General features: G+C 47.6%; 1 protein-coding gene across 4 annotated transcripts; it reads left to right on the top strand.

Annotated features, from left to right (window-relative positions):
- Positions 1-1298: 1298 nt before the first annotated feature.
- ankrd27 (ankyrin repeat domain 27 (VPS9 domain)) lies at positions 1299-19041 on the top strand. Of its 4 annotated transcripts, none has more exons than XM_079346691.1 (28): positions 1299-1613; positions 4363-4485; positions 4872-4982; positions 5168-5476; positions 5561-5620; positions 6075-6128; positions 6230-6295; positions 6440-6516; positions 6604-6725; positions 8060-8138; positions 9286-9418; positions 9493-9585; positions 10498-10619; positions 11074-11156; positions 11376-11491; positions 11608-11700; positions 11816-12013; positions 12735-12824; positions 13112-13207; positions 13347-13391; positions 13882-13998; positions 14115-14309; positions 14509-14628; positions 14963-15136; positions 15216-15309; positions 15393-15471; positions 15582-15648; positions 16278-19041. In XM_079346691.1, the coding sequence occupies exons 2-28, from the start codon at positions 4384-4386 to the stop codon at positions 16830-16832; spliced, it is 3450 nt and encodes a 1149-aa protein (XP_079202817.1). In that variant the 5' UTR covers positions 1299-1613; positions 4363-4383; the 3' UTR covers positions 16833-19041. The 4 variants fall into 4 exon arrangements, with proteins under 4 accessions (XP_079202817.1, XP_079202819.1, XP_079202816.1 ...); XM_079346693.1 differs by having other exon boundaries at positions 1300-1613; positions 12735-12794; XM_079346690.1 differs by having other exon boundaries at positions 1300-1613; positions 13091-13207.
- Positions 19042-20000: the final 959 nt, after the last annotated feature.

The following is a 20000-nucleotide window of genomic DNA, read 5'->3' as shown; positions in this document are numbered from 1 at the left end:
AGTGTGTAAGAGCTGGGTCTTTAGCTTTTTCTTAAAGGAGCAGGATGTAGCTCTGATCCCCGGGCTTCAAAGCCCCGCCTACCTTCTCTGGTCCAATCAAATCCAGAGCATTCAGAATCTAAAGTTAGAAGGAGGACAGACTTATTTCAAGCTGCTGCAGCTGTAACAATAACATGTAAAAGTTGATATGTGATTTTTGAACTCCTTAACTAATAAGTGTAATTAAGGATAGATTTGGATCTTAATATGTTTTATTTATGTTTCTGTTGTTGGATTTCCAGCCTCACGTCGTGTTCGGATGACGAGGCTCGCCACTTCCTGTTTCACATAATCGCTAAATCGAAAAAGTTGATATTGTTTAAACCTTCCTGTGAAGCGTCATGTTCTTCTTTTCTGTTAATAAGATGATTCTCATGGTAGGAACGAGAGTCTGTTTGTTCTCTGTTTGTTAAATAGAAATATAAGTTTATCTTGTTGTTGTTGTTTTTTCGAGCCACAGTGCAGATGGTTGTGAGATATTTCCAGCTGGATGTTTAAATGTTTAAAAGTGGAGCAGCTGATGGAGACGCTTCACTTGTAATGTTTTGATTTAAAATGTTAAATCCAATAAAGGAGAGCTTTTATTTCTTCAGTTAATCTGAGTGTGTCAGCTTTGTCGGCTCTCGTTCACGTCGCTTCAGAAAGTCTTCGGTGAGAATCTTTAGTTTATACATTCACACCCTTCGACTTTCACATGTTCAGTTCAGTCACAGTATAAAGCACATTTAGGGCTTCAAATACAAACAACACAACCTTTAAACTGATTCTGAAACATACTGGGAGGACGCTGAAGTACCCGAACAGAGAACAAGCAAACTCAGGATTCAAACCGGTCGTCACTGTGCCGCCGATAAAACAACAAATGTTAAAAAGAGACAAATACAAACTAAACAGCAACACATTATTAAATGATGATTGAGTGATGCAAGGGGAAAACCATTTGATAATTATGATTGTAAATAAGTCAATATAAATAGTAAAAATCATGACTGAATGCAGTACATTCGGCTGGTCGATAGGGGGCGGTGTTAGCTTCGTGTTTTAGTGAAATTAAACGTAAACTACAGTTTTATAGTTTTTTTATTTCATTAACTACATTTAATTTCTTCCGGTCTGTAACAGATGTATAATACTTACTTATGCAGTTATATATATACTAACTTCATCTTTTTTTAAAGGCTTGAAGGCGGCTCCTTTGAAGGCGGCTCCTTTGAAGGCTTCTTGTTTACGTGTTTCCTCTCTGATGTCTGGGTTGCCAGGTCCGCTTATTATAAGCCCCGCTGTACTTGTTCTTCTGTAAAGTATATCTGTTACACTGCACAGTTATCAGGTGGCCTCTCTGTTACACAATGTGGTCGGTTAGGTCAGCTGTTTGGATTTATTTCATGTTTTTGAGGAGTCCAGTCGCTGTTTGGGGGGTTTGTTTCCATCGAGCGTGTTGCTTGTTTCTCTCGCGAGATCTGGCAACCCGGAGCCAAAGGCTGAAGCAGCTGATGTCCGTAAACAGCTCCTGACTGACGGGCTGTTTCAGTCTGCCCGGAGCCCGGAGGACCTGAGGCACTCAGTGATTACAGGTAATGCTCCTCATGTTGCCAGTCATCGCTTGTGTGTACTGGTTTTACTGGTGGGTGTCACTGGGTCACAGACTAACGGTTAACCGATAAAGGGCTAATGCTAGTTAGCTTTCATTGTGCTCTGTTTATTGTTGTTTTAATCACTTCCGGTCCTCTTCTCTGAGGCTTCAAATGGACAATTCATTTATGAAATTCAAACAGGAAGTGTTCTTCATCTGTTTATTTATTAAAAAAAGAAAGTTAAATCTATTTGTGAAGCATCATGTGATGTTTATAAACCTCTAAATCCAAACCATCAGATAATCCTTCAAACCCTCAAACTGTTTAAAAACTCACTCATTTCATATTTAAACTTGTCTGACTTGAACAGGTCCATCTGCATTCAAACATGTGTTTCACCTCACTTACATTTTAATAAATGGATCATTAACAGGATTTAGGTTTTAAAAGTAAAATCAGATTTATTGATTTTATTTATTTATTCCCAACATTTAACATAAGACAAAGGTGAAGAGAAAAAAATAGACAAAAAATAAATAATAATTTATAAACAGTGGAAAGTATAATTCAGAAAAAAAGGAAAAATAAAGAATAAATAAAATAAATGTGTGTATTATAAGTTACATGTCCTCAAAGGAGTAAAACTTATTGACTCCCTCCTTCCTCTCATCAAACTATAATCTATGAAAGTCTATTTATATCGTTTATATATTTATTTTTTCAATTTCAAGTGATAAATATATAAATAAATATATAAATGACCTACGGATTTTAAATAATTCAGAAACAACAAAAATGAAAATAGAAAAAAAGAAAACAGTACAGCAACATTATATCTACCAACGTATTTTGAAGCGTTTCGTCGTCTCTGTATTTTTCTACATATTTTTAAAGTGATGATCGTCGACGTTAGATGAAATATTTGATGTCTGAATGAAAGGAGTTCAGAGGTTCATGCTCTCGTTGATCGTGTCCAGAACGAGACCTGCTGTGTTCAGTCTGCAGAGATTAAACCTACACGCGTGTTTTTAATAATACAGACATGTTAAGCGTGGCGTGGAGCTCGAGCAGAACGCTTCTCCTCCGTGGACAGCTGAGGGTTTGTTGACGGTTGTTTGGGCTCAAAGATCAGAAGTTCTATTGACTGAAGTGATCGAAGGACTTTATAGGTTTTTATTTTGACCTTTAAAGGTGAACTGTGGGCTTCTTGTTTCTGTGTGCAGCCCTGAGGAGAGGTGTGTGTGTGTGTGTGTGTGTGTGTGTGTGTGTGTGTGTGTGTGTGTGTGTGTGTGTGTGTGTGTGTGTGTGTGTGTGTGTCATGTCATGTGTGCAGCCCTGAGGAGAACGATGTGTTGGTCACGTTCAGGCTGTGAAACTTCTTTGTTTGGGTTTTTAACTCTTTCAGCTCCTGAAGGTTTGAATTGATCCAGAACAAGGAAACACCAGTGTTCCCTTTGACTCCACATGCTCCCTGTGTCCTCGCCTTCACACACTGATGGTAGAGGCTGCTGAGTGTTAGGCCTCAGAACTGGACTGATGTGATCCAGGTCTGGGTCTTGGTGAGGACTCGAGCAGTGTTCTGGATCAGTTCTGGTGGACTGGAGACAAAAGCCTGGACGAGTCCTGATTCTTGATGCTCTTCAGGAGATCGAAGGCCGGCTTTGTTAAATGTCTTAATGTGGTTTTTATAATCCAGGTCCGAGTCCATCACGACCCCCATGGTTCTGGCTCGGTCAGAGTTAGATAACGCTCCTCCTCGTCCAGTCTGTGCCGATATGAGCAGCAAAGGTCGGGACCTGGATCTGAAGCGGGAGCTGTGAGGTCACATTGTCAGCATCTTGATTGGTAGTCTGAGTCTTCCTTTAGAGGATCACGTCGGGCCTCTGATCCGGACTCTGCCGGCTTCAAGGCGAGTTAGTTTACTCACGAGTGACGCGAGCGGAAATTCCTCCGTTAGCATAAAGCTGGTGAGGTCACGAGGACCACCAGGGTCAGCTGACTCACTCCCCGCTGAGCAGGCTGACAGGAGGCTGTGCCGGGGGGGGGGGGGGGGGGTGTCTGTGCTCTGCTGGACTGGTTCCCAGTCTGCAGCCGAGCTGGGATGAAGCTGGTCAGCGAGCAGAGGGAGGAGGTGAGTGTAAAGCTGCACAGGACACACAGACGCTCTGAGCTCGCTGTGTGTCAACATGTTGATGTTTATTAGTGATGTTGTAATTGAACCTGTGTGTGTGTGTGTGTGTGTGTGTGTGTGTGTGTGTGTGTGTGTGTGTGTGTGTGTGTGTGTGTGTGTGTGTGTGTGTGTGTGTGTGTGTGTGTGTGTGTGTGTGTGTGTGTCAGGACGTTCAGTGACTGAATGTGAGGACATGCAGGACTCATGATGTTTGTGTTGTTGGAGTTATAACTCATGATTCTGATTTGATAATTCATGTCTCACTGTTGGACATGTTTGTCCCTTTCAGACCTGATGAGACGTCTGATGTCCGCCCGCGTACACGCATGTCTGTCACATCTGCAGAGATCCCTGTTGATGTTGTTGATGTTGTTGTTGTTTGTTTTATAACAAACGTTTAAGATGTCAAAGATCCTTTATGACTCGACAACATTCAAGTTTGTTTGATGGATCTTCAACCAACTCAGAACATCCTTCAACTTTTGTTTCATCTCTCTCTCCCCCCCCTCTCTCCCCTCACTCTCCCTCTCTGTCCCTCTCCCCCCCCCCCCCCCCCCCCCCCCCCCCCCCCCCCCCCAGGATCCAGACCTGCAGCTCCTTATGGCTGTGTATGATGAGAACATCCTGAAGAATCCTTTCTACGTGGCCTTGGAGAAGCAGAGACCCGACCTGTGCAGCCGGGTGGCAGAGTTCCACGGCATCGTGAGTCTTTATGAACCTTTGTGACCCTGTGACCTGGGGCTGCTTCAGCACGCCGTCTGTCCAAGGACCCCTTTAGTTCCCCCCGGGCAAGTCCACAAAAAAGCCCCGTCATTACGTCTCTGATTACCACTTCCTGTCTTCAGACACATCAGGCCGTCACATAAACCTCAGAGCCCAGACGCTCCTTTACGTGTCCTCACTCAGCTCTGTGACAGGAAGCTGTAAAAACCCGGCCTGCCACTGAATGCATCGTCTGAGCCAGTACACCCCAGCCCTTCCTGGGGGGGGGGGGGGGGGGGGCGTGGTCAGACTCCGTCCTCGTTCTTACCTCCTGTAAAGTGTGTGAAGTGCTCGGTGTGTGATGGTGCTGCTCCCTGTGGCTGCAGGTCCTGGTGCCTTGCTGTGGAAGTCTGAACGTCAGCAGCTACGCAGACTCTCACTTCGACAGCTACGTGCTGCAGCCCGCCGACGATGGATACCAGACGGCGGACGGAAAGGTCGGTCCTTTCTCTTCTTAGACACATCAGCTGGACTCTAAAAAAAAAAAAAAAACCTTCCGGCATGACGCGAGACGGAAACAATCAGACATTTGTTCCAGAGTTTTTCCGTCTTATGAGTCGTCACCTCCTGATAGTCAGCAGGAGGAGCTGCACGTGTTCACCTGTGGGCTTCTGTGTTTCAGGAGGTCAGGATCCAGGACAGGCAGGTCCTGCTGGGCTCCGGCTTCCCGTCCCTGCTGTCGGTGCCCATCCTGTTCGAGGAAACCTTCTACAACGACCAGGAGCAGAGCTACAGCATCCTGTGCATCTCCAGACCTGTGGAGGTCAACCCCAGCCCGTCCGAGCTCAGCCCGCCGCCCCCCTACTGCCTGAAGAGCCTGGAGGACGTCAGGGAGTTTCTGGGCCGCCACGCCCAGAAGCTGGACAAGTTCATCATGGTCTTCTGCCTGGCCTTCAAGGAGCAGGAGAGGAAAGGACTCCGACATCACATCGTACGAGCGCTCTCTCTTCTTCTCGTCCCCGAGTCGTCTCGAGTTATGACATGTTGTGACACGTTCTTCCCTCTCTGCTCTCAGGACTCGGTGAACGGTCTTTACACTAAATGTCTTCAGTGTCTGCTCAGAGACTCTCGCCTGGTGAGTAGAACCTTTAACACGGCCCAGCTTCAAGGACCAATCAGAGAGCAGTGTACAGGAAACATGTCCATCCCAACACGCCATCAGCGTGTGTGACCTTTGACCACAGATACTTTGATAAACTGTTAGAGACAATATGACCTCATTTAACCTCTCACACACACACACACACACACACACTTTCTTCTCCTCCTCCTCTGAACGACCTGACCTCTGACCTCAAACACAAACATGTCGCTGAGTAACGTCCCTGCAGTCTAATCTAATCAGAGCCCTGCCCTGCCCCGCCGCCCCGCCCCGCCTCAGCGCCCCGCCCCGCCGCAGTGCCCCGCCCCGCCGCAGTGCCGTGCCCCTCCGCAGCGCCCGGCGTCCTCGTCACTGTATCAGGAGGAATCTCATCATCATCGTTCTGCTCGGAGGAAAGTAACTCAGTATGTCTCTTTGTCTCCTGCAGAAACTTCTCGCAAAGCAGGAGCTGCAGATGACTCTCCTCAAACAGGCCGTGGAGGTGAGAGAGAGGGCGAGAGAGAGGGCGAGAGAGAGAGAGAGAGAGAGAGAGAGAGAGAGAGACTCTCATGTCTGATACTTCCTGCTTGTGTGTCTTTGCAGATGTATGTTCATCATGGTATCCATGATTTAATCTTTAACTTTGTGGGGACGCTTGAAGCCAGTCAGGTACGTCTGACAAACATCTCTCTGTTTCTCTTTGGGTGGCGTGGGTGGCGTGGGTGGCGTGGGTGGCGTGGGTGTCGGGTATCGTTTTCGTGGCGTGCTCGAGCATGATCGCTCCTTCTTACGTTGTTCTCGTCTGGTCTGCAGGACGCTGCCTTTAACAAAACCAGCCGCAGTCTCCAGGACCTGCAGCAGAAAGACCTGGGAGTGAAGCCGGAGTTCAGGTCAGTTCAGCTGTGATGTCACCAGCTGAGTGATGTCATCATGGTTATCAGTCAGACGCCGTGATAAGATGTCTCCTCTTTCTGCAGCATCAACTTGTCCCGGGCGAAGAGAGAGCTGAGTCAGCTCAACCAGCAGACCTCCCCCCTCCTCAAGCTGCTCTGTCTGCGCAGAGTCGCCCTGACCGCCACCCAGACGCCCCGACGCACGGGTAAACACGCCCACTGAGAACCAGCAGGCGGCGTGCCGTGATCTGAGTCTCTCTGCCTCTTTTCATTTATAAAAGATGGTGGAGAGAGTTGTAAATTAATCAATCAATCAATCAATCAATCAATCACGATCAGGACGGTTTGACCTTTGTCTTTGTTTGTTTACATGTTTCGGGCTCTAAATGACCTCTCCCCCCGCTGAGAATAAAAACGCTGCATGTCCGACCCGTTTCTATGACGACGGCCGCTGTATGACCGACTCTGCTCCGTCATTTTCTACTTCATGTTTTATATTTAAAGGTCGTTTATTTCCCGATCAGACGACCTGTAGGCGGAGAAACGTCCACGACGCCTTTCTGAAAAGGCGCTCTGACCACTTCCTGTCCACCTGACAGACTCAGACAGACTCCTTTGAGAGAAACATGAGCTGGTCCCTGCAGGAGACAAACGGCTTTCTTTGTGTCTCTTGTGACTTTGGACATCTCGACGGTTCGCTGCGATCTAAAAGAATATTTTGTCCAATCCAAGAAAATAAAAAATGAACCAATCAAGGCAGCAACAAGACAAGACTCGCCTTTGTTCTGCAACTTCAGAGAACTTTTCTCGTGCATAGTTTGGTAAAGATGGCGACGTGAAAGCTGGAGGGTGCAGGGTGGGGTTTTTGGCTCTTCAAACTAACTAATCTAAAACACCAAAATCAAAAGAAGCAAAAAACAACGGACCAATGAGGCGCAAGCTGACCGGCAACTTCCTGCAAGAAGAACGACTCTCTGTGTCTGTGCAGTGTGACAGAGATCCATGTAAGAGCAACAGGTTTACATCTGTCAGAACCATCCCAGCCTGTCCGAGTCTTCATGTCTGTTTGCTGTGAACTGAATGTAGAATAGAAAGTTCTGGATTCCCCTCGTCAGAGAGGAAGTGTGACTCATATTTCTATGTAAGTCAGACGGTAACTTCTGTGGACGAGCGGTCTGAACTCTGAGCGTCCTCTTCACTGCGTGTAATCAGATCAGCACACGGGACAATACGCGCTCTGTCAGCCTCCAATCTGTTTGTCCTGTTTGCTTTGGAAATCTAAACTTATCAGCCCACAACACACACACACACACACACACACACACACAACATCCCCGCTGTCAGTCCACAGAGTGCTACGATCCGCTACTGATTACTGTCTGTCAAGCAGCCAATTCAGTCATTTGGTCCAGACACAGGGAGAAGTGTTTAGTGTTTCACCTAACTGTGTGTGTGTGTGTGTGTGTGTGTGTCTGTGTGTGTGTGTGTGTGTGTGTGTGTGTGTGTGTGTGTGTGTGTGTGTGTGTGTGTTCTTCTGCAGTCAGTATAGAGGCTGTGTGTGCCGACGACCTGCTGTCTGTCATCCTCTATCTGCTGGTGAAGACTGAAATCCCAAACTGGTGAGTTGGATGGAGGGGGGTTCACGGTGACCTTTGACCTCGTGGCTTCCCAAAGGAAAAAGTAAAAAAAAAAAGCTGATTTGTTGTTTTTGGAGCCTGCAAAGAGAAATGTTTTCAGAAATACTAAAGAGTCACGTGATGTGTCTGAGTTATCTGAGGTGACAGCGAGCAGCTCCCACCTGTCACTCAAAGAGGCCACACCCCTAATTATATAATCACTTAAAGAGCCAACACTCTCATCATGTTAAACTTTTATGTTGTCAGTCCGTAAAACCTCGAGAGCAGCTCAAATCATCACAATAATCTTATAATGTCTCTTTAAGGCCTCTCGCCCCACGAGCACTCTCTCTTCTGATTGGCCAGCTCTCTTCCAGACGGCAGAACGCTGCAGGGCTGCCAGGGGAGGGCTGCTCTCCAGTGTTGGGAGAAGAGAGTCAGTGTCAAGATGTTTCACTGTCGAGTAATTGCAGAACAAGCCGTTTAGCGCCCTCTGCAGGCTCGCGTTACTCCAACATATGTTTACCTCCTGATCGGAAACGTTGCCCACGTTTGGTTTGACAATCCAGCTTTTCAACACAGTTTGTGAGATTGTAAATGGTGATCAGCAGAATAACTCAAGAAGTCAACTTCTCATATCTGCCAATGAAGCGCGGACATTTTAAGTGCATCACAATATTTGCCATAAAAAGCAAAACTCTGAATGGATTTTGGAGGATGAATGAATGCCATGCATCTAAATTTACTTGCTTTTCAGTTTCATAAAGCTGTTGGAGCTTGTTTGAAATAGTTTTTCTGCTCAGCAGCTGGAAAGTTGGATCACACGTTGCTATCTGTAGCACATTTTCTAAACCCTTATCTTCTACCACTAATAGTGATCTGCAGTCCAGAGCAATCAATTTAGTGAGTGAATTTGTAAGTTTATCAGACGTTGAATTACTAATTTTGGTCCTGAAGACGGTCATTTGGTCGAGTTTATGCTGCAAACGCTTCTTGTTTTTACTTGTGGCGAAGCTAGCGCGAAGCTAGCAATAAGTTAGCGAAAAGCTAGCACGAAGCTAGCAATAAGCTAGCGCGAAGCTAGCGATAAGTTAGTAAGAAATGTGATCTCTCTGTGTTGATCTGTCTTTTATTTGTTCTCAATCTTCAGGATGGCAAACCTGAGCTACATCAGGAACTTTTGCTTCAGCCACTCGAGTAAAGACGAGCTGAGTTATTGTCTGAGCACGTTCGAGGCTGCGGTGGAGTACATCAACCTGGGGAAGCTGCAGGACACGCAGCACGTGAGTCCATGGGGAGGACGACTCTGTCTCTACAGTGTGTCGCAGAGTGTTTCATTCTGTCCGTGTCCCCTCAGGGCTCAGGGGAGCTGAACGACAAGGCCATGTTCAAGGAGAGGATGAGTCTGCTGTCTCAGAGCTCGGCCACGCCCATCCACTGTCTGTTTGAGGTGAGCTCGCCACGCCCATCCACTGTCTGTTTGAGGTGAGATCGCCACGCCCATCCACTGTCTGTTTGAGGTGAGCTCGGCCACGCCCATCCACTGTCTGTTTGAGGCGAGCTCGCCACGCCCATCCACTGTCTGTTTGAGGTGAGCTAGGCCACGCCCATCCACTGTCTGTTTGAGGCGAGCTCGCCACGCCCATCCACTGTCTGTTTGAGGCGAGCTCGCCACGCCCATCCACTGTCTGTTTGAGGTGAGCTAGGCCACGCCCATCCACTGTCTGTTTGAGGTGAGCTAGGCCACGCCCATCCACTGTCTGTTTGAGGTGAGCTAGGCCACGCCCATCCACTGTCTGTTTGAGGTGAGCTAGGCCACGCCCATCCACTGTCTGTTTGAGGTGAGCTAGGCCACGCCCATCCACTGTCTGTTTGAGGCGAGCTCGCCACGCCCATCCACTGTCTGTTTGAGGTGAGCTAGGCCACGCCCATCCACTGTCTGTTTGAGGTGAGCTAGGCCACGCCCATCCACTGTCTGTTTGAGGTGAGCTAGGCCACGCCCATCCACTGTCTGTTTGAGGTGAGCTCGCCACGCCCATCCACTGTCTGTTTGAGGCGAGCTAGGCCACGCCCATCCACTGTCTGTTTGAGGTGAGCTAGGCCACGCCCATCCACTGTCTGTTTGAGGCGAGCTCGCCACGCCCATCCACTGTCTGTTTGAGGCAAGCTCGCCAACTAAACGACCCTGCAAACATCCGTAGGCAGCGTGCAGCTTCCTGTGAAAGAAATGACCACCTACAAGTCATTCAAGGGCTCATGTTAGGGCTCTTTACTTCAATCAACGTAACTAATTATGTAAGTGAATGTGCTTATTAATGTGTGTGTGTGTGTGTGTGTGTGTGTGTGTGTGTGTGTGTTGTAGCACATAGCAAACGGGAACGAATCGGAGGTGGAGCGTCTCCTGAGTGAGGGAGAGAGCAACGAGGAGGCCAGGATGTGTCATCCCCTCTGCTCCTGTGACCTCTGTGACCTCCAACTGTCCGGGTCAGCATCACAGCGCACACACACACACACACACACACACACACACACACACACACACACACACACACACACACATTTTTCAGGCACACCATGTGACTTTCTGAGACAAAGTCACACAACTGTTATAATGTCAGGAGGAGGAGCCTATAACATTTACATGCTCGACACAGACAGAAGGAGAAACTCTGGAAACTCCAACGTCTCGTTTCATTTCTACTAAAACTCAGTTCTCCTTTTTCTCCAGTGTTCAAGTCAGGTACGATGTGTGCTCTATCACTTCCTGCTTTAAGGCCAGCTCGCACTTCTCTCTCTCATGGCTGTAAGCGTTTAAAAATAATCTACGGTGGCTCACAGGGGACATGAAGCTTGCATTGTGAGAGAGCTGCGAGCAGGACGTGATGTTTGATTGTTGTTCCTCTGAGCTCTCATTACTGCGGCGTCTCTCTCACTGCAGGCGGTTAAACGACCCCTCCATCGTCACGCCGTTCTCCAGAGACGACCGCGGTTACACGCCGCTGCACGTCGCTGCCATCTGTGGTGAGCGGCTGGTATCACACACAAACACGAAGGAATGAAATACACGGTTCTTAAACTGGACGACCCGACATGATGGTTTAATGTGTGTGTGTGTGTGTGTGTGTGTGTGTGCGTGTGTGCGTGTGTGTGTGTGTGTGTGTGTGTGTGTGTGTGTGTGTGTGTGTGCGTGTGTGCGTGTGCGTGTGTGTGTGTGTGTGTGTGTGTGTGTGTGTGGGGCAGGTCAGTCCCAGCTGATCGACCTGCTGGTGTGTAAAGGAGCGCCGGTAAACGCCACAGACTACCATGCACTGACTCCGCTGCACCTGGCCTGCCAGCGAGGATACCAGGGAGTCACGGTGAATCTCCTGCACACACACACACACACACACACACACACACACACACGGATAAATCCTGTTGGTTTGATCATCCTGCATCTCTCTAAATCCTGGATGTGTTTTCTGTCCTGCAGCTGCTGCTGCTGCACTACAAGGCGAACACAGAGGCTCAGGACAACAACGGGAACACGCCGCTGCACCTCGCCTGCATGTACGGCCACGAGGACGTACGTCAAACGAGAGACGCTTCATTAAAACAACAACCTGTCATAAGAATGTTGATGAAGGTTTCTGTTGGGCTGCTGGGCTCTGACGCTGGTCCCGCTCCGTGTCGTGTTTCAGTGCGTGAAGGCCTTGGTGTACTACGACCTCCAAACGTGCCGTCTGGACCTGCAGAACGATAAAGGGGACACGGCTCTGCACATGGCGGCGCGCTGGGGCTACGAAGGAATCATCCAGGTGCTGCTGGAGAACGGAGCGAGCACCGACATCCTCAACAAGAACAAGGACTCACCGCTGCAGTGTGCGCTCAACTCCAAGGTCAGATAAAGTTCAGCCTCTGCGTGTTTCTAATCAGCTCCAGCAGCAGAAAGCTTTACAGACCCATGCAGAGCTGGCTAAACACTGAAGCTACAGTGTCTCTACATGCAGAGCTGGCTAAACACTGAAGCTACAGTGTCTCTACATGCAGAGCTGGCTAAACACTGAAGCTACAGTGTCCACCACATGCAGAGCTGGCTAAACACTGAAGCTACAGTGTCCACCACATGCAGAGCTGGCTAAACACTGAAGCTACAGTGTACACCACATGCAGAGCTGGCTAAACACTGAAGCTACAGTGTCCACCACATGCAGAGCTGGCTAAACACTGAAGCTACAGTGTCCACCACATGCAGAGCTGTGTGAGAGGAGGGGGGGAGACAGCTCTCTGTGATGATTAGAGTTTAGATTACAGTACACATTTTAAACACTAGGGGGCGGAGCTACATACTGCTCCTTTAATGAACAATAAGTCATAGTTTTAAACAAGCAAGCAGATAAGTGAGAGAGACGGGCTAAGCTGCAGTAATGTTTGTGTTATTGTTGCCATGGTGATAAAATAGAAATCCACATTGTTTGTAGACTGAAGATAAAAAAGATCTCGTGTTCTGAAAATCTTCCGTCAGATCAGAAGAAATGATCTGATTCTGCAACATCTTCCTCCAGGTTCCCCCTGCTGTGAGTGTTTTTAATAAATATTTGGTGTTTTCATATTTTGCAGATCCTCATGTTGTTGAGGTCGACTCAGAACGGACGTGAGCGCAGCGGCAGCGGCCTGGATGTGAGTCTGACCTTCTCTCCTGTCTCGTGTGTAAGAATGAAGAAGCATGCACTCTCAGGTCAGACCAGATCAGCTTAGTAACTAAAGCCTCGGCGCTCGTCTGACACTCGCTCAGCTAAAGGTTCAGTGTGTTTATGAAGATGTGCTTAGTATCCATTTAAAGCTCAGAGTCTCTACAGGTGAGGGCAGATGAGTTCATGTCTCCTCTGGAGTAAACAAACTGATTTTATGTTTTTATGTTTGGAGCCCCTGAGGGATAAAATCCTGATGCACTGTCTTCTTCCTCCTCCTCTCAGTCTCCCTCTCGCTCCCCTCAGGCGTCCGACTGCAGCAGCCGCCGCTCCTCCATCTCGAGCACCTCCTCTCTGAGCTCCGAGGTCAAACCGGAGGCGGAGCGGGTCCGACACAGAGAGGTGAGGAAGAAACCTCCGAGTTACAGAAACCGTGAAGAAGAAGCAGCTCAATAATCTGCAGCTACGTGCTGCTGTTTCCCACCACTAACACTGAGTGTGTGTGTGTGTGTGTGTGTGTGTGTGTGTGTGTGATTGACAGGTGGAGAAGCTGCTGCGTGCAGTGGCAGACGGCGACGTGGAGATGGTGAGAACAAAGTCACATTTCCTCTCCATCTGAACAAACAGAAGACGTGCTGTGGACGTGTTCTCGTTAACGGCCAGCAGGGGGCGCTTTGAAAAACGATGAGAAAATGATTCTACATTAAATGTGATTTGTTCCCTCAGTGAACATGTGACCTCTCGTGTCTCGTAAATGATTCTCCCCGGAGCGCTCCTCCGTGGTTCAGTACAGTTTACGTGGTCAGCAGGGTGACGCAGTGTCGCCGCCTGCAGGAAACAAAGGGCAACAACGTCCAGCAGAGGGCGTCCAGAGGTCAGTTAGCTACACGCTAACAGCCTTGAAGTCGCTCACTCACAATCCGACCTTCCACATTATAAACACCATTAAAGGCGTACCCTACTGGACCGGGTGGAAAAGAGACCAAAAAGAAAAGGGGCGTGGTTTAGTTTAGGGCGGGGCTTCCTGTGAGTGTCTTGGCGTTGGATCCTGAACCTGGTGTTTGTTTTGGCTTCAGGTGCGTTACCTGCTGGAGTGGATGGATGAGGAGGAGGAGGATGAAGGACAGCTGCGGTCCGAGGTTCTTCTCTGCCATCCTCTGTGTCAGTGTCCCAACTGCGCTCCCACTCAGCAGGTCTGACGGCGCCGAAAGAGACGAAACTTTCCGTCTGATTTAGTGAATGTGTTGAATCTGTAAACTGTTCTTTATAAAACGGCGTGACTGACCCGTTTGGCGTCGGCGTGTTGCAGCTGTGCGTCCTGCAGGCCGGGGCTCTCAGCGTCAACAGCTCCAACGTGGACGGTTTCACGCCGCTCCACGTCGCCACTCTGCACGGCCACGCCGGGCTGACCGGCCTGCTGATCCGACACGGAGCCAACGTCAACGCGCGCACCAACCAGAGCGCCACGCCGCTGCACCTGGCCACGCAGAACAGCCACATCCAGGTAACGGCCGGTTCCCCTTCTGACCTTCTACAAATTAAAAATTTATTTTTGTCACTGAAACTAAATCTTGATGAAACGTGTCCACGCCGTGGACGCAGCAGTGTGTTGTGCGTCTCGTTAGCGCCCTCTTGTGGCAGAAATAAGTTTCTGCACCAGTGATTTTGTGTGTTTTCTGATTGGTGGTTCTGGTCGCGTTCAGGTCGTGAGGATCCTGCTGGAGTGCAACGCCAAACTGAACAAGAAGGATCACTACGGCAACACGCCTCTGATACACGCCTGTCTCTGTGGCAACGTGGAGACGGCCACCATCCTGCTGCAGGTAAACACACACACACACACACACACACACACACAGGTCAGCAGCCTGTGTAAGTGTTCTTAGTTCTCTCTGTAAACAGCAGGGGGCGACAAACACAGGATGAGGGGAATCTGGTAGTGAACGCCTCACTGCCAGATGTGAAAGAGCTCGTGTGGCGTTCTAAACATTTAGAAGTGGTTTGAGTAGATTCAGCCTGCAGCTGTGAAACAGGCTGATGAGGCTGCAACATGGAGACCAGAGCCGGTCCTTTAGAAGTTGTCTTTTGGTCCCGGACGGACTCGGAGTGTTTGAGCTCGTGTCCTCAGTGACGTTTGTTTTCGTCCTCTCTGTGCAGAGTAACGCGTTGGTGAACGTGGTGAACCTTCAGGGGAACACGGCCCTCCATGAGGCGGTGCGCGGCGGACACCAGGCGCTGGTGGAGCTGCTGCTGAGGGGCGGAGCCTCCCCCAGCATCAGGAACAAGAGGCAGAGGACGCCGCTGGACTGCGCCTACGAGCTGGGCGGGAAGGTAGCACGCACAAAACTGGACCGAACAGATCAACAGCAGCAAAAGGAGAAAATCCACTCTCCCTCTTTTTCTCCTGCAGAACACGGAGATCCTGAGAGCTCTGCAGAAAGCGTCCGGACTTTCTCCCGACGCCGAGCCGATCAAACTCCTCTCCGTGCCCAAAGGAGCTCTGGGTAATTATCCGTCTGTGTTTTCAGCTATGAAGCAAAATCTAAAGAGCTGCGTTTGAATCCCGCCTCTCATGTCGTCTCTGCAGCTCACTCGTTCGTCCAGCGTCTGCGGCTGCAGGATCACGCTAACGGCAGGAGACAGAAGCTGGCTCAGTCCATCAGCAGGTGTCCAATCAGCGAGCTCCAACTGTCCACAACTGCAAACATTCAAAGTTGTTGTTTTGTTTTGTTGAATTCTTTGTATTGACTGTGTTTGTTTGTTTGCTGTGAGTCAGGATGCAACAGATGAAGAAAGGCTCTTCTGCTCCTCCTCCTCCCAGGTCTTCCTCAAACACTCAGCAGGTACAGCTTCTCCTTCACTATGTTCTCCTGCATTCAATGTTTGATAAAAGCTGCTGATTGAAATGAAACCTGAATTATCTGAGGTGACACCTGTCAGTCAATTAGGCCACGCCCCTTAATTATACATCCCTTTAGGCCTTAATATAATATAAACAGGTGAGTTGTAGAAACATTCAGCCCGTACAGGTGTCACAATGTTTTTGTACCAGGCTGTGAACATGTTAATTTTAACATAGAGCTCTATGGAGACTGACTCACTGCAGGAGACAGACTCTAGTGGACACTGGAGGAACTGCAGCTGTAAAGTTGGACATTTTAACATAGAGCTCTATGGAGACTGACTCACTGCAGGAGACAGACTCTAGTGGACACTGGAGGAACTGCAGCTGTAAAGTTGGACATTTTAACATAGAGCTCTATGGAGACTGACTCACTGCAGGAGACAGACTCTAGTGGACACTGGAGGAACTGCAGCTGTAAAGTTGGACATTTTAACATAGAGCTCTATGGAGACTGACTCACTGCAGGAGACAGACTCTAGTGGACACTGGAGGAACTGCAGCTGTAAAGTTGGACATTTTAACATAGAGCTCTATGGAGAGTGATGATGATTCCTTGTTGTTCTTCAGGTGAATCCAGACAGGAGGAGGCTGAGGCGCGGGGAGACGGTGGAGGTCAGCAGCCCCTCTGTGAACGTGACGGCGGGACCTCGTCTGAGGGAGCGTCAGCTGGGTCGCTGGCACACCCTGGACTCAGGTGAACATGCAGCCGAGCAGAATCGGCCCAAACACCCCCCCAAAACATCCGCAGCTCCGACCTACAGGCCTAAAAAACAGCCCGACAACGGCGAAACACACTCCTCGGACTCGAACTGCAGCGAGACCTCGCCCACCTCGTCGTCCGTCGCTCCGTCACACTCGCCCGAATCCTTCCCCGCACACACCTCCGCCAACCACTCCGCGTCGCACGACCCCGCCGAGCCGCCTGACACCTACGGGCCGGGTCTGAACGGGAAGCTGGAGCTGCCCAAAGACCAGACGGGAACTGAACACGAGGCTTTTCAGTCGGAGAGCGAGGACGGAGACTCCAGCTCCACGATCCAGACGGACGAGGACAAACAGAGAGACGCCAACCAAAGCGGGGAGACGAACTACGGAGGATCCACTGAGATGGAGATGCTGTGAGACGACATGAACACATCCGTAATCTCCCTGAACTAGTACAAACAAAACGTAGAAGTCACCGTCCCTCAGTGTTAGAAAAATAAAATAGAAAATGTGAAAGACTTTTAAATTTAGCATTTCAAGGAGGAAGTGAAACGTTGAGTTCAAAAAATAAACCAAGACGACATTTTCTCTGAAGTTTACACTTTCTTCCCGACATTCAAACTTTACTTTTGTCATTTCAGTCAAATTCACGACATTTCATCGACATTTCCAAATCAGGACCCTTCGACTGTTCTTTCATGATTCTGACTTTATTCTCGATTTATCAAAAAGAATCATTATTTATTTACATTTCACTGTATGAACAACATTTCAACCAAATTCATCTTTTTCTTTTCTTAAGAGGGTTTGACCTCAGAGTCTGCAAGCGGACCTCGAGGTCACTCTTGATTTAAAGATTCTCCTTTACCGTTTTTTTTTGTTTTTGTTTTTTTTTAATTTAACAAAATCTGACGGCTGGAAACGGTCCGAATGTCTGGCTGAAGAATCTGATCAAGTGAATCTTACACGTAATATAATTTTACTGGGTGCTAAACTGAAAGAAGAAGAAGAAGAATTACTGACACACAAACATCAGCTGCTTTGAACCGGTGCAGAGACGAAAGAAAATACATGTTGCACAATTATTTATAATTATTCTGAACTTTATGGTTTGGAGGAGGTCACTGTCCAAACACCTTCTGAAGGTGAAATGTTGGACAGGTGGAAATGAAGATGTGCAGCGCTCCATGTTCTGTCATTTAAACCTTTTTTTTTTTAAATCGGTCTCGATGCCAAGAAGAAACAAATATTTGAACCAGCAGTCTGACGTGTCCTCGTCCCGTCACCTGAGTTTGAAGCACTTCTTCACAACTCCACCAGAAAAATAAAAGGGATTCATGTTGTTGATCTTTGACTGAAATGCTGCGTGGTTGTTTTAGTTTGAAGCTACCAGACTTCCGTTTATTGTTTTACTTGAATACTAAAAGTTTATTTTGTTTGTGTGTTAAAATTCGATTGATGCGTCTTTTTAACGTAGATCTGCTCCACACGTGTCAAGTTAGGATGATTCCATTTTATTAATAACGGAGGAAGAGTTGCAGCATCTCCTTCATGTTTGAAGTCAAAGATCTCACAGCTGCTTTTAATTTAAAGGTCACATATTACCCAGAATCCTCTCCTCCATGTTCCTCTAACATGTCTGTCTCCAAACCCCCCAGTGATGAGAAAAGTCCATCCTCCCCGTCTTCAGCCTGCTCCACTCTTCAGGAAATGTGTGCTCAAACAGGCCGTTTGGAGATTTTCCCTTCATGACATCACAAAGGGCAGTAGCCCCTCCCCTTCATGACATCACAAAGGGCAGTAGCCCCTCCCCCAGGTGGGTGACCCTCCCACAGCTAGGTGTTTGTTCTGCCCTCTGAGTCTGCCTTCTCACCGTAAACAATAGGACATGGAGCCAGAAAGCAGCGAGTACACCCGAGCCCTTCCAGAGAGGGGGCGTGGCCAGACACAGCTCATTTACATATTTAAAGCTACAGACACAGAAACAGCCTGTTCTGAGCAGGGCTGAAATAGAGGGGTTTATAGACATGATCAAATACAGGATCAGAGTGGATTTACAACAACACACTTCACACACATGATGAAGAGGAGCGAGGACACTGATTTAAACTGAAGAATATTTGACCTTTAACGTCACGCTCTTAACAGATTCAGCTGCTATCACTTAGTGCAGGTTGATTTTCTTGTCATCTGTCTGCAGTTGCATCGATCTAAAAACTGTCATTGTGTTTTTTTTTGGTTTTTTTTGTCCAACTTGTCAGAAGTGATGTCAAACAAAAACTGAGGGGTAATGTTAAAAACAAATAACAAAAAAGCTAGAGACTGCTTCAGTAACCATGACAACCGCTTGGTTCCTTGTGTCTCTGTCTTAATGTCCGTTTGATTCCGGCCTCCTTGGATTCACGTTCACACACTTTTGTAGTTTTTAGGAGAGCCGCCTCTTTGTGTCTCAACGTCTGATTTTTTTAAAGCCGGCAGAGAAAGATGTCAAAACCCCCAAATCAGAAGTCTTGATTATTTTTTTTACCACTGTTTTTATTTGAGGTTGAATGTGTAACGATGATGTGAATGTGCCTTATTTAATTCTCACTTAAATAACCAATAATAAACCTGTCATTGAGACTAACTCTGGGTCTTCTCTCTGTTTTTTGGGGGGGTTTTTGCTCTGGAGAAGCTGAAATAGAGTTTAATTTGGTTGGTAATGCAGCACTACGGAAGCCCTAAAAGGACATACTGTACATCCATTTTTTTGTGTTATCCTTGACATGTCAATACATCCAAATACAGGGAACTATGGGACACATGAATGTGTTAGAACAGGAATCAGCATGGGCATAAAGACAAGCATCAACACAATAGATTCAATTAAAATGAAAATTATTTTATTTCTTCTTTTTAATGTAAAGACTAGTTGGTGTGATTTATAAATAACAGATTTATGATCTTTTTCTCTGTTCAGAGATTTTGCTAAAACGTTTCGGACTGATCTCCCACCTGATTGGATGAGACCGAAACATAACACCGGAAATGCCCAAAGATGACTGAATGATAAAATATCTCATATGGGGATTATCTGTGGTTGTTGGGTTTTTTTCATGAGGTGAGTTGAAGGTTAAAATACTTTGAAAAAGACCTTGGAAAAATAAATCATCAATACTTTATCTTTTTAAAATGCAGCATTTCTGTTTATGTCGGGAACGTGATGCTTTGACGCAGACAGCAAATGCTAACCGGTGTATCATTTCAACGAGTTACCGTGTCAACTGGTGACTTCCGGTGTCATGCTCATAAACACATGCCTGCAGAGAACTGCAACCACTTCTCGAAACAGTGTTAAAACGACAGTCTTCTTACTGTGGGCGCAGGTGTGATGGAAAAAGAATCCAAAGTCAATACTTAATAAACCGTTTAACAGTAGAGCTATTTCCTGTGGCGTTGTTTCGGCAGGGATGCATTTATCGACATAACACCAGCCGGTCTGTGGTTATCGTAGTTTGCGGTTAAAATGAAAATAATGATTGCATTTGCATCTTTATTTAGCTTAGTAAGTTTAGAAAGTACAACTGTACGATATCTCTGTAATTA

Source organism: Symphodus melops (genome assembly GCF_947650265.1).
Source record: "Symphodus melops genome assembly, chromosome: 6".
In the NCBI taxonomy this organism is placed as follows: Eukaryota; Metazoa; Chordata; class Actinopteri; order Labriformes; family Labridae; genus Symphodus; species Symphodus melops.
Note: the sequence above shows the minus strand (reverse complement) of the source record. Positions and strands in the feature narration are given on the sequence as shown.